Source organism: Lissotriton vulgaris, chromosome 12 (genome assembly GCF_964263255.1).
Source record: "Lissotriton vulgaris chromosome 12, aLisVul1.2, whole genome shotgun sequence".
Classification (NCBI taxonomy): Eukaryota; Metazoa; Chordata; class Amphibia; order Caudata; family Salamandridae; genus Lissotriton; species Lissotriton vulgaris.
The window spans coordinates 812,041,842-812,053,757 of record NC_141700.1 but is presented as its reverse complement, the minus strand read 5'-3'; the positions used below and the strand labels follow the sequence as shown (position 1 = coordinate 812,053,757).

Below are 11,916 nucleotides of genomic sequence, written 5' to 3'. Positions count from 1 at the left end.
TCACTCAACACCACTACAGCATCACTCCGCACTACCACAGCATCACTCAGCACTACCACAGCATCACTCAAGGCCACCACAGCATCACTCAAGGCCACCACAGCATCACTCAGCACCACCACAGCAGCAGTTGGCACCATCACACATCACTCAGGGTCACCACAGCATCACTCTGTACCACCACAGCATCACTCAGCATCACCACAGCATCACCAAGGGCCAGCACAACATCACTCAGGGCCAGCACAGCATCACTCAGGGCAACCACAGCCTCACTCAGGGCCAGCACAGCATCACTCAGGGCCACCACAGCATCACTCAGGGCCACCACAGCATCACTCAGGGCCACCACAGCATCACTCAGGGCCACCACAGCATCACTCAGGGCCACCACAGCATCACTCAGCGTCACCACAGCATCAATTGGGCCACCACAGCAACATTCAGCACCACTACAGCATCATTCTTCACCACCAAAGCATCACTCACGGCCAACACAGCATCACTCTGCACCACAACAGCATCACTCAGGGCCACAACAATGTCACTCGGTGCCACCAAAGCATCACTCAGTACCACCACAGCATCACTCCGCACCACCACAGCATCACTCAATACCACATCAGTATCACTCAGCATCGCCTTTACAATAGTACACCACCATATAATCATCACTCAGCAATACCTATGTATCATTCAGCATAAGCTCAGCATCGTCTCAGCACCAGCCACCACCACCACCACCACTACTACCACCTCAACATCACTCAACACCACCTCAGCCTGCTCTCGGAATCTGCCATCTGTTGATTCTTCCCTAGCGTCTGGTCGCTGCTAGTGTAATAATACAGGTACTAGTTCACAACCTTCAACCTCCAATTGTTTATGCCCCCTCAAAAAAAACTTTAACAAACAAACATTGGAATAGGCAGAAACAAGTTGCCAGCATTGCAAGAATAAAAGAAAAATAAGGAAATTTTTTATTGTACATACATTTTTTAATACGGTCGTTCTGTTGGACATAATGCCTTTTTGGTCATATACAAGTGTAACAAAAATGCTTCTGGCACTTTTTTATTACAACTTTTCAGCATGCTGCACAGCAGCCACGCTTCTCTACAGCACAGCTTAAACACATTGGCAAAGTCAATAGCCTAAACACTTATAAGGACCCAAAGGCTAGACCTATTGGCTATGCCAATGCTTGTTACACATGGCGTGAAGCTGCATGGTAATGCAGCGGTTCTGGCATAGGGTGACCTCTGGCTTGGCCCGGATACTAGCATGGCAGATTCCTCTTGAGCCGAAACTGGTCCTTCTTCATAGCACAGAGGAGATCGGAGGTAACCGATATGAACAGCATCTCTGGTTTCTGGGGTTGGTGTTGGCCAAGTGTCACATTGCCCAACACTGTAGTGCGGGCTACCCGTCCTGGGAGTGGGTTGAGGGCAGCCTTGGACAGGTGCATGGAGATAGAGGTTGCGGTCTTTCAAGCAAGGGGTTGCCATGAGAAGCATGGGAAAATTTGGAGACTAAACGTTTTGCATTGTGGAAGAGATGATATCATGGGTATCCTTACTGTCTGGGGTTCAGAGGGGTGGGGTCTTTCCTGTGCATGTTTTATGGGGATTCGTTACTCAGGGTTCATTGAGGCCTGCTGTGTTGTTGAGGATACATTTATGTGAAGGCCTTTCAGGACTGGATGTGCTCAAAATTTAAATTACATTTGTTTAAAATTTGTTTATAAGAAAAAAAAAAGTCCTCACATGTGTATTCTCATATGTGCTTCATATTTTCCTTTACGATTAAATCTTTTCCCACAGTCAATGCATTGATAAGGTCGTGCTATGGAATATCCTGAATGTGCAGCTTGGTGCTCAACAAGATTACCTTTCAATTTAAAGCCTTTCCCACAGTCGGGACACTGAAAAGGACGCTCCTCAGAATGAGTCTTCAAGTGAGTTTTGAGGTTTCCTTTCTGACTGAAGCTTTTTCCACATTCTGTGCATGTAAACGGGGTCTCTTTCGTATGAGTCCTCATGTGTGTATAGAAATGTCCTTTATGGTTAAATTGTTTCTCACAATAAATACACTGAAAACGAAATACTTTTGCATGCATTTGCAGATGCGTGCTGAAGTTCTTCCTCTTGTGGAATACTTTAGCATATGTCGTACAGATATATGGGCTCCTGCCTTTTGGTGCATTTGACTGACTTGAATCATTTGTACGACTCAGATGGCCCTTGATTTCTTTACTTCTAGACTGCCTTGGTAATGCAAGAGTTTCTAATTGTGAACTGCCATCTACCAACTCACTACAACCACTTTTACGCAGACAAATTCTTTGTGATCCCAGTTCCAGGTTGCACTCTGACCACACCTTGTTCTCACTGTTTATTTGATGTTCAGAGATTGGTCCAGTTCGTGCTCCAGCCTTCTCAAGTAATGATATGAATGGTTCCACTTCACAAGCAGTTTCAGAATCTTCACTTCTTTTTATTTTGCTCCAGTGTCCTTCACCTGCGGATTCAGAGTCAAATCGTTAATTTGTGTGAAACATTACATATGAACATTCATTCTGCCTACACAGTTACATGCTAATCTGAAGGGCTCCCCTAAAGCCCAGCAAACCTTTGAAACAACCAACTGATGGGACGGACACAGCTCATGACCTAATTTACATGTCTGACTTCTGGGCCTGGCAGGACTCTTGATCTCTTTACAGAGACAAGTCAGAGACTGTTTCGATGCGTTTTACCACCACGATTGCCAGGGCGCGTTACATCTGTATTGTAAATCAAGTGGCCTCTTTAAACTGCCCATGGAGCTGGCACGTCTCATGTTCTCTGTATAAAGAGAAATTCCAGTGACATTTTATATGCGTGGCCATCGTACTGGCAAGGGTCATACCGCTGTACACAGGCATGTTTGTGACTTCTTTAACCCTTTCTATGCTGATGACGGAACCGCTCCGTCATCAGCTGCGGTGGCGCTGTGCTGATGACGGAGCAGTTCTGTCATGGCCCTGCCGCCGCGCCTGCGTGGCGCGTTCTATTGTGCGGGCGGGGCCATGGCGGAACCGCTCCGTCATGAGCACAGCCCAACCGCGGCTGATGACGGAGTGGTTCCGTCACCAGCATGTGGCCGCCCCGCCCCCTTAGCGCTGCGGCGGAATAGCCTCCGCAGCGATGCGGTTAATTGCCTGTAGATTTGGGAAAGCTCATGATCAAAATATGTTTAACCTATATTATATGTCTGAAAGATATAGCTGGCAGTGTTCATGAACTGCATCACCCCCAACGTACAAGCAGGCCATTGACACTTAATTGCCTGTTGTTCAGGCGGGCCTTCTGTGGGTGATGTTTTTAACATGTGTGAGCACTGGGAGTGGCAGGGCTGGTAACCCTTACACAGACTATGAGAGTTTGGCATGGTTCACAACCCCTCTATAGAGAGGTCTACTGATGATGTGCTTATGTTATGTATCTGACTGAGCGAACAGCCATTGCTCATGACCCCTGAAGGGAAGTGTGCCAGTGAAATAGCTGCTGAGTTGTAATTTGACAGTGAATGGTATATAGTGGCCTTTAAACAGTAGAAATGTATTCAAACTATTCTACACCTTCTCTGCCTACAGATACCTAATCTGTTAATTACATGAAGTTCTTATGCTGCCTACGTGTTACAAATGAGAAGATAGTTTGGTGAGGGGGAAAAAGTCAGACCACAGCACACCATGCAGACCTTCTTGCCATGGACATTTTAATGTGCTCTGTGTCTGCAATTGGGGATGAGTTAGCTGCACCATATAAAGGAAGGAGTCTGATTCAACACTGTCTAACCCTGAAAGATGGACTGCAATGGCTTGTGCATTCTGGCTATGGTAAGTCGGGAAACTTCCCATTACACCCCTCCATTGCTTGTTCAGATACCCTGGTGTCATGTTGTCTGTCTGGACGAGCTGTAAGTTTCTAGGGAATGCAGGAAGGAAGGATTGCAATGCTAGGTGGGCACCCTGAGTTCCAGAAGACTGATGTGCAAGGATGACTCCTTCTAGGACCATGTGCCTTGTAGATTATGTTAATTAATATAAACAGCCCCCAGCCAGTTAGAGAGGCGTCTGTCATACCTGTTTGAGACAGAATGTACTGATGAAAAGGAACACAAACCAGATGTTTATGTTCGCATTGTAATGGGTAGGATTGCACTGCTGGTGTTAGTATCAGTCCGTTCTCCACGTTTCCTGATGCACTGTCTGCTGAGAGAGCCATTTCAGCTGGATCACCAATAATATCTCTGATGACGCCAACACTCCTGTCTCTTGAGTGTCCAAAACTGCTCCCAGGTAATACATGAACCTGGGTTGATTCTGTCTTGGCATAAGTGACATGCAAGCCTAAGCAGTAAAGAATGGAGGCAGGAGTTGAGTCTATGGTGAACCAGTAATCGAGGTATGGCTACATACTGTGCTTTCTTCCGAGAAATGGAGTCACTACAGCCATACACTTGGAGAAGGTTCATGTGACTGATTGCGGACTGAATTGGGGCATTTTATGCAGTTATGTTATGCAGATTTGTATAGCGCACTATCATCAGGCAGAGTTCCTGGCGATGAGCAGGTGCGAGCCTCGTCAGTACCCGGTTTTCTGCTTCTAGCGGAAGTCAAGAAAAGAGGAGGAGGCTCAGATGTGTAGTGGCAGGTTGTTGCACGCTTTAGGAGCGATGTAGGAGAAGGATCTTCCACCGGCTCTGGTTTTTCGTATATGTGGATGGGTGGGATGTGTGTAAGTAGTCGTCCGGAGGTGTCTGGAAGGTTTGAGAAAGTAAATGTGACTGTTGAGGTATGTTGGGCCAGTGTTATGCAGTGTTAATATTCTGAATTTCTCCTCACTTATATATTAGTTTGCAGTCTATAAGTTGAGAATGGGTGTGAATGCTAGTTTGGGCCCTTTCCTTTGAACAAGAAAATAAAAGGAATACAGTTTCCTTTCCTTTTAGGAAAACAGAACTCTCTGTACCGGCATGTTCTTCCAGAAGGATGTGGACTTCTGCTAATATCTTGATATCATAAGAAGTACATTTTTGGAGGATTCGCTTGAGACAATGACTTGAACCAAGCATAGCCATTTTGACCAATATTCACAACCTATCATTTGTGATATAGGGCGCACGAGATGGAAGGAGGGAGTCAGTGAATTCTTTCAGCCGAACGTTTTCCTGTACTGCTGCCTCATGTCGGTTAGAGCTGCACTCTTGAGCTCACTAAGGCTTGAACCCCTTGGCATTTGAGTTCTTGGGGTATTTTAATGGTATTTACACTACTCTTGCTTTCCTACCCCAATGCCTCTACAGTTTCCACATTTTTTTTTAATTCGCTACATCTTACTGTCAGCTTGGCTTCTGAAGAGCGTTTACCCAATAAATGCTAGTTCAAAATCCTTTGGTGGGCTGCTGTCTTGAGGCCTGTAATCCGATCCCCTCCTTGCCTTAACAACCCAATGCTAGGTGGATGTTCTTGGCCAGGACATGGCAATATCCATGTGCAGCCAGACCTGATGATTCTGTGCTGCAAGAACAATATGCTTTTAAAAAAGTCTTCCCCTCACTGAGAATATATTGCAAATACTCCTGCCTCGGTCTACGGAGAAATTCTGTGAAATGTTGTAGGGAGTCCCACAGTGACGTACTGTATCTGCCTCAATCTTCCAGAGTCTGAATCCAGTCTACTGCTCTCTTTGCTCAGTGGTTTTGTTGACAAAAGAGCAGAGGTAGGATGTTAGAATTGGGGGTATCTGGTTGGCGCAAGTATTCACTTGTGACAAGCAGGGACCCTCTCCTCTAAGTCAGGGCAAGGGACTTACTCCCAGAAATAACCCCTGCTCACCCTCTAGGCGGCGTGGCGCGAGCAGACAAGGCTAATCTCCAGAGTACATACGGTTAAGCATCTGTAATAATACACACAATGACCCGTCAACCCAACACACAGAGACACAAGACTGTTTTTTTGTAAAAATATACTTTCTTATATAAAGCTTCTCAAGCAGACTTTAGATACAGTTCTTAGGTTCCAGAAACGATTCCAGTTACTCCTAAAATGTTGCCACAGTGCTTAAATATAATGGACAGTACTGAGAATAGATTAAATCACTTTCAAAACGGCTTCTCAGTACTCAAATGGTTTCAGTTATTGTTAAAAGGGATTCCACAATATTCAGATGCAGTTCTTTTTGGCAATAGTTGTCAATGTTGTACGCTTTGTAGCGCTCTTGTGCGCTTCGTAATGCCCCTGAACGCCTCATGCAGTGTAAAGAAAACAGCCTTGCTAAGGCTCACGCGCCTCGCGTTAGACGCGTACGAAGCGGCCTGTTCTTCAATAGGGGTACGAGTCGTACCACTTCTGTGCGACTCGTACTGTACTCACAACCAGGGCTTTTGACAACAGCATGCGCCTCGTGGACACCTTTGTCCGGGCGCAACACACGATGCGGCGTGTACCCGGGCTTTTGAGGCACAAAGGGCGGTGCAAGCCGTAGGCTTAAATGTGACTCGCACCGTTCACAGCGTACAGTACCTTTTTGTCTTGGGGGTTCGGGGCGGACAAAAACAGGCGTAGATCGGACGTCCCTTGTCGCTGTGCGTTCCTTCTTCATCGCGGACTCCGGCTCATTGGCTCAGTAGGTTCTGCACTCAGAGGGCAGCGATGCGTTGGGGGCTCTTGATCTCGATGTCCGTCTCGATCTTGAAGAGGGAGGGGGCGGCGGCTTGAGGTGAGTCCAGCAACGGTGCGCTGTCAACAGGGCGTCGTCTTGGAGAGGCGAGTTCAGGTGCAGCCAGTCTTTACAGTGTGCTCTACGGCTCGGGGGCCACAGACTCACGTTGCTTGGACCGGACGGTCCGTTCTTGCGGTGCGAGCTCCGGCTCGATGTTGCAGCAGTTCGCGGTGCTCAGGCCAGGCGGGGCAGGCCTTTACGATGCTAGTTGAGGCACAGTCGTTCAGAGGTCACTTTGCTCGGCGGGATGGGGCGCACAGGCTCTCAGAGTGCGGGACAGATTCCCAGTCGCACTCAGGTCTCCGGAGTCAGCGCTGAAGGGGAGATAACACATGGGGCAGCTTCCTTCTTCAAAAAGGAGGGGTAGCGCCCACTGTTCCTGGGGCGCAGTTCAGGGGGCAAGTGCACAAGCAAGCCCTTGGAGATTGTTCACAAGATGCACAAGTAGATAAAAGTCACTTCAGTCTTTTCTCCTCTCCTTCTTGCAGCAAGGCACCCACCACAGGCCAGTCTCTCAGGCAAGAGACAGTAGTCCTCCAAGCAGCTTTCCCAGGTCCTTCTCTTCGGGCAGAGTTTCTTCTTGGCGTAAACAGGATCTGATTTCTTAGGAGCAGGGCTCCTACTTTTATACACCATTTATTTTGTTCTTGCACACCAGGGGGGCCTTTGCCTAATCCAGCCAGTCTCTGAGCACTTTGTTTTTCAGGCCCTGGCTTCTCCTTTCAGTGTGCAGGGCAGGGACATCAGACACTCCGCAGGAGGTGGAGCCAGCATTGTGATTACAAGTACAGTCAGGAGCACTCTGTTGACAGTCTTCCCTCTTCCTGGACAAGGTGCAGGGCAGAGTCATCAGTCGCTCCCCAGGGGGCGGAGCCAGAATTGTGGTGGCAGAGCACAGCCCTATTCAGAGTCAAGGGGCACTCCCACCACCCATCCTGGTGTAATCTCTCTATTCACCACCTGTCAACCCCAGCCTGTCTCCTGGAATTCCCCAGTCCCGTCACACACAGAAACCAGACAGCAGATACACATCAGAGCAGAGGCAAGCTGAAATGGTTAGGCAAGCAAATACTAACTTTCTAAAAGTAGTATTTGCAAACACAGGATATTAAAAAAAACTTTACTAAAAGAAGTATTTTATTATTGTGAGTTCAGGCATACTAAACTTGACTTTCTACCATGCTCTCTGAGTCTGCTGGGATTATAGAGTGTAATAATTCCAGCAGCCCATTCTGGCCTATGGAGAGTAGGTAGCCTTACAATAGTGAAAAACGAAAATGGCTGTAATTCACTATTAGGACATGCCACACACATCAGGGCTTGTCCTACCTTATGCTTACAACGCACCCTGCCCTGGGGACTACCATAGGGGTGACTAATATGAAGTTAAGGGAAGGTTTAGGGACTGGCAAGCAGTTGTACTTGCGCAGTTAGCATGACAGTACCAGACTGCACGCAGGTCCTGCAATGGCAGACCTTAGACACATTTTACTAGGCTGCTTCTGTGGGTGGCACAACCAGTGCTGCAAGCCCACCAGCAGCATTTGTGTTTACAAGCCCTGGCAGTCCTGGTGCACTTTACTGGGGTCCGACAGTAAACCAAATAAGTCAATCATGGACACCAATCACATATACACTTTTCAGTAGGAAGAGCATATGCACTTTAGCACTGGTCAGCAGTGGTAAAGTGCCCAGAGTCATTAAACCAACAAAAACAGGTCAGAGAGAATATTGGAGGAAGGCAAAAATTTCAGGGATGACCCTGCCAAGAGGGCCAAGTCCAACATAGGCCTATTCCAAGCAGCCATAAAAACTATGGTGAACAGGGAAAGGAACATCCCCTGTGCCGTAAGGGCTGAGAGGGATTCTCTTGTAGGATTTTTTCCTCCCGTGTATGAACACTAAACCACAAAAAATACTCCACGAGAACCTGAACAAAGTCCACTATTTAACTAAGATGAATCTTAGTAAGATACGATAGGGAAGCTAATATGTGAAGTCAGTACCCACTAGGGAGTAGCGTAGGAAAGGATTCCTTTTGTTTTCATTACCCTCACACACCCTAGTGGTGTCATGCTTCATCATCGGGTCACCCGGATGTCTAAAAGTCAGGGTGGGCTCAACAGTATTCCAGGGAGCTCTTAGTGAGATATGGCCAGGGGAGTTGAAGATTAAAAACCTGCAGACAGATCCCAGTATCCCTTAATTCGTGGATCTGTCAGGGATATTAAAAAGGGTCATTGGGAGTGTTATGGTCCTATGACCCTACTCCCAACATGTTTCAGGCCTGTGTAGGCCACGAGGGTCCTGGACTTTCTTCAGGGCAAAGAAACACGTCCTCCCTGGATGAAGCAGAGGATGAGGGGGGGGCTCCTGCTTTTATGTAAGGAAAGATAGCTGCTCCTTAGTAATAAGTAAACAGATAATTATCTGATTGACATTTATATCACCATCTGAAAATACAAGAAAGAGGAAGACACAATAAACAGATTATAGTGTATCATTATGTAAACAACATTTTACTTCCCAAGTGTGATGTGCTTGCCAATGCACCTGTGTTATCTAACCAGGAGCGTGTCCGGTACACATCAATCAACACACCTATTTGGTATGTGAACATAGTACAGTATAACATTACCACATCCGACTAGGTGGCATCTGTAGTGTGGTGGTGACATGTCACTATCCGCATACTTGTGCATGCGCATTCTCAGGGAAATATGCCTGTGTCACTCACATCAAACAGCACTAAGCGCCTATCAGTCGCCGTGGTTAACCAATCATTCATTACATCCATACATAGTGTTCTCCTTTACCCCTCTTTGGGAGAGAAAATGCATCACTGGGACACTCAGGAAAACATAGGGTAGCCATTTAGTCATACACTGCGTAGGTAGTGGTAGAACGGATGCCAAAATGGTAGAGGTAATGCCCAACACGCTACTGTGCATTTGTCATCATTGATTGCTTTTATGAGGCTATTTGGGTTAGAAATGGCTCTACAATGGCAATTATATGGCAGGCATGATACTATGCATGCACTTATGCGATCCCAGGTTTTGAATATTAGACTTTGCACTATGCTTTTTTTTAAATCACATTATGGCTCCCTCCTCTTATATGTATCAAAAGAAGAAAATCGTGCTATAAACTCGTGACCTGCTCTGAACTTTCAAAATTAGAATATTAGGAAATATATTGAGTTAGACTCTGGTTAATGTTAATAGGGAAGCTTTGTAAATAGACTGTACTCCTACATATTAGCAAAAATGTGAAGATTAGGGGGCATTTTCTTACTGAAAAGTAAATGTGGAGAGCATCATTTGTGTATTGATTTTGGAAACATCATCATCGAGCCACTCAAAAACAAAAGAATTGTTATAAAGTCAGCAAATGTCAAGCGACAGCAGTCACTGCGGCTCCAGGTTACGTGGGTGCCCTTCACACAAAGCATTTTTTTTCCAGTAAAAAGCCCTCTACATGCTGAGACTTATAGATCCACACCTGCACTAGGAAATAGACAACTTGAATAGCCCTGACAGCAAAGACGTGACGAAAAACTCAGATCTAGCTGAGGAAGATGTATGGGCCTCATGGCACTATACTGTGGTCTTAACTCAGTCTTTGCCTTGAAACACAGCATCTGAGACTTACATTTACTTTGAACTTATCCAAAGGTCGAGTGAATTATCCATGTTCATTCTGAAAATCTGCCATGGATCTTGCTCTCTCTGAGCTACGTTGGACACCCCTGGCTCGAGTGGACCATAGGAGATTCCAGCAGGGGGCTGGGAAAGGCCGGAAGGCATGATGGTCTCTCCTGCTTTGTCTACAAGTATGCCTGCCCAAGGCTCTCAGCCCTGGCTCTGGCTGCACCAGCGAGGTGGAGGGGTGGAAAGGAATCCCAGAAATGGGTGCTAGAAAAAAAGAAACAATCTTATTACAGATGTTGGCATTCTAGTGTAGGCGACTCGTTCCTGGGAGAAGCTTCGACCCGCGTCCCCTATCTCCTCGGGGTGATGTCCAAAGCAGCTCAGGTTGTGAGAAGCTTTCACGGTGTGTTTTCTCTAATTAACCTAGATGTGATCCGAGGAAAGCTGGGTCCAAGCCTGAGGTGAAAGCAAGTGTGAGAGGAGGCGGCGAGAGGGTACCTGCTTACCACCGAGCCTTCGAGGCCCACTGAGGGAGGTGACAGTGGCGGAGAGGAGCCCGTGTGACCGGCCTGCAGCACGAGGGTGGTGGGGAGCCTTGTGTCATACGTCTCCAGTCCTACCCGAGGCAGGGTGAAGGACTGTGGAAAATTGCTAACATGACTATCATGCCGCCATCTTGAAAAGTTTTCACGAACATTGCCCTTGAATGTACAAATCCTGCCGATCCTGCATCCTCCCCACCTCAGGCACAGCTGTACACACAAGAACCCCCTCCATGACATTTGCCACCGAGCCGACCCGGGAAGGTGGCACTGAACTGTTTCCCACACTCTGCTCCCGGGTACACACATCTGCCTTTGACAACAGCTGAAAGCTATGAACAGGATCATCAAACACTCTTCCTGTGCGGACTTAACACCTCCTCCCTGAGATCAGCGGAATCTAGCTATTTACGACCTGGGAATACGATGACTTCAAACACTTATTGCTTCCTCCATCCGGTTTCAAAGACTCTTGTGCCCGGACATCAAAGGCGGGAGGGGCGGAGCTTTGGGTATAAGAGAGTGGACGCCACGGATTAAAGTGGCAGTCTCAGCAGATCAGTTTTGTGTATTCCAGGGGACTGTCCTAACCCGGGTTAGCAGAATAAAAGCTGGTGTTCTAGTTTCAAGCCCGAAGTCCCGAGTCCATTTCTTTTCCTGGAATGTAGACTTGGGCGTGCCCTGCGCCGCTGGCCCGTATCCGCACAGTAACAAGTGGGAAGTCTCCGGGGGTCAGTTCTACAGAATGGCGGCCGAAAGTGGACACCTCCAGAGGTCATAGGTCAAGCCCGGTGGTCGTGGACGGGTCCGGTGATCGACATCCAAGGGAGGCGCCCTACACCAATTCTGTCCAAGTTGTCAGCTTGTAGATCTGCGGACTCCGAAAACCGGTCCTCACCACCCTAGGTCTAGGCTAATTGACTACAACCCTGGCTGGGGTTCCTATCGGAC

The 11,916-nt window shown here is 47.4% G+C and overlaps 1 protein-coding gene across 1 annotated transcript in view; it reads right to left on the bottom strand.

The window, feature by feature from the left end:
- Positions 1-957: 957 nt before the first annotated feature.
- LOC147678858 (uncharacterized) overlaps positions 958-11,916 on the bottom strand; it is a 121,333-nt gene continuing 110,374 nt past the window's right edge. Inside the window, exon 7 of the mRNA XM_086946291.1 lies at positions 958-2,520. Coding sequence (XP_086802417.1) covers positions 1,763-2,520 — 758 coding nt within the window. The 3' untranslated portion in view covers positions 958-1,762. The remainder of the gene's footprint in view (positions 2,521-11,916) is intronic.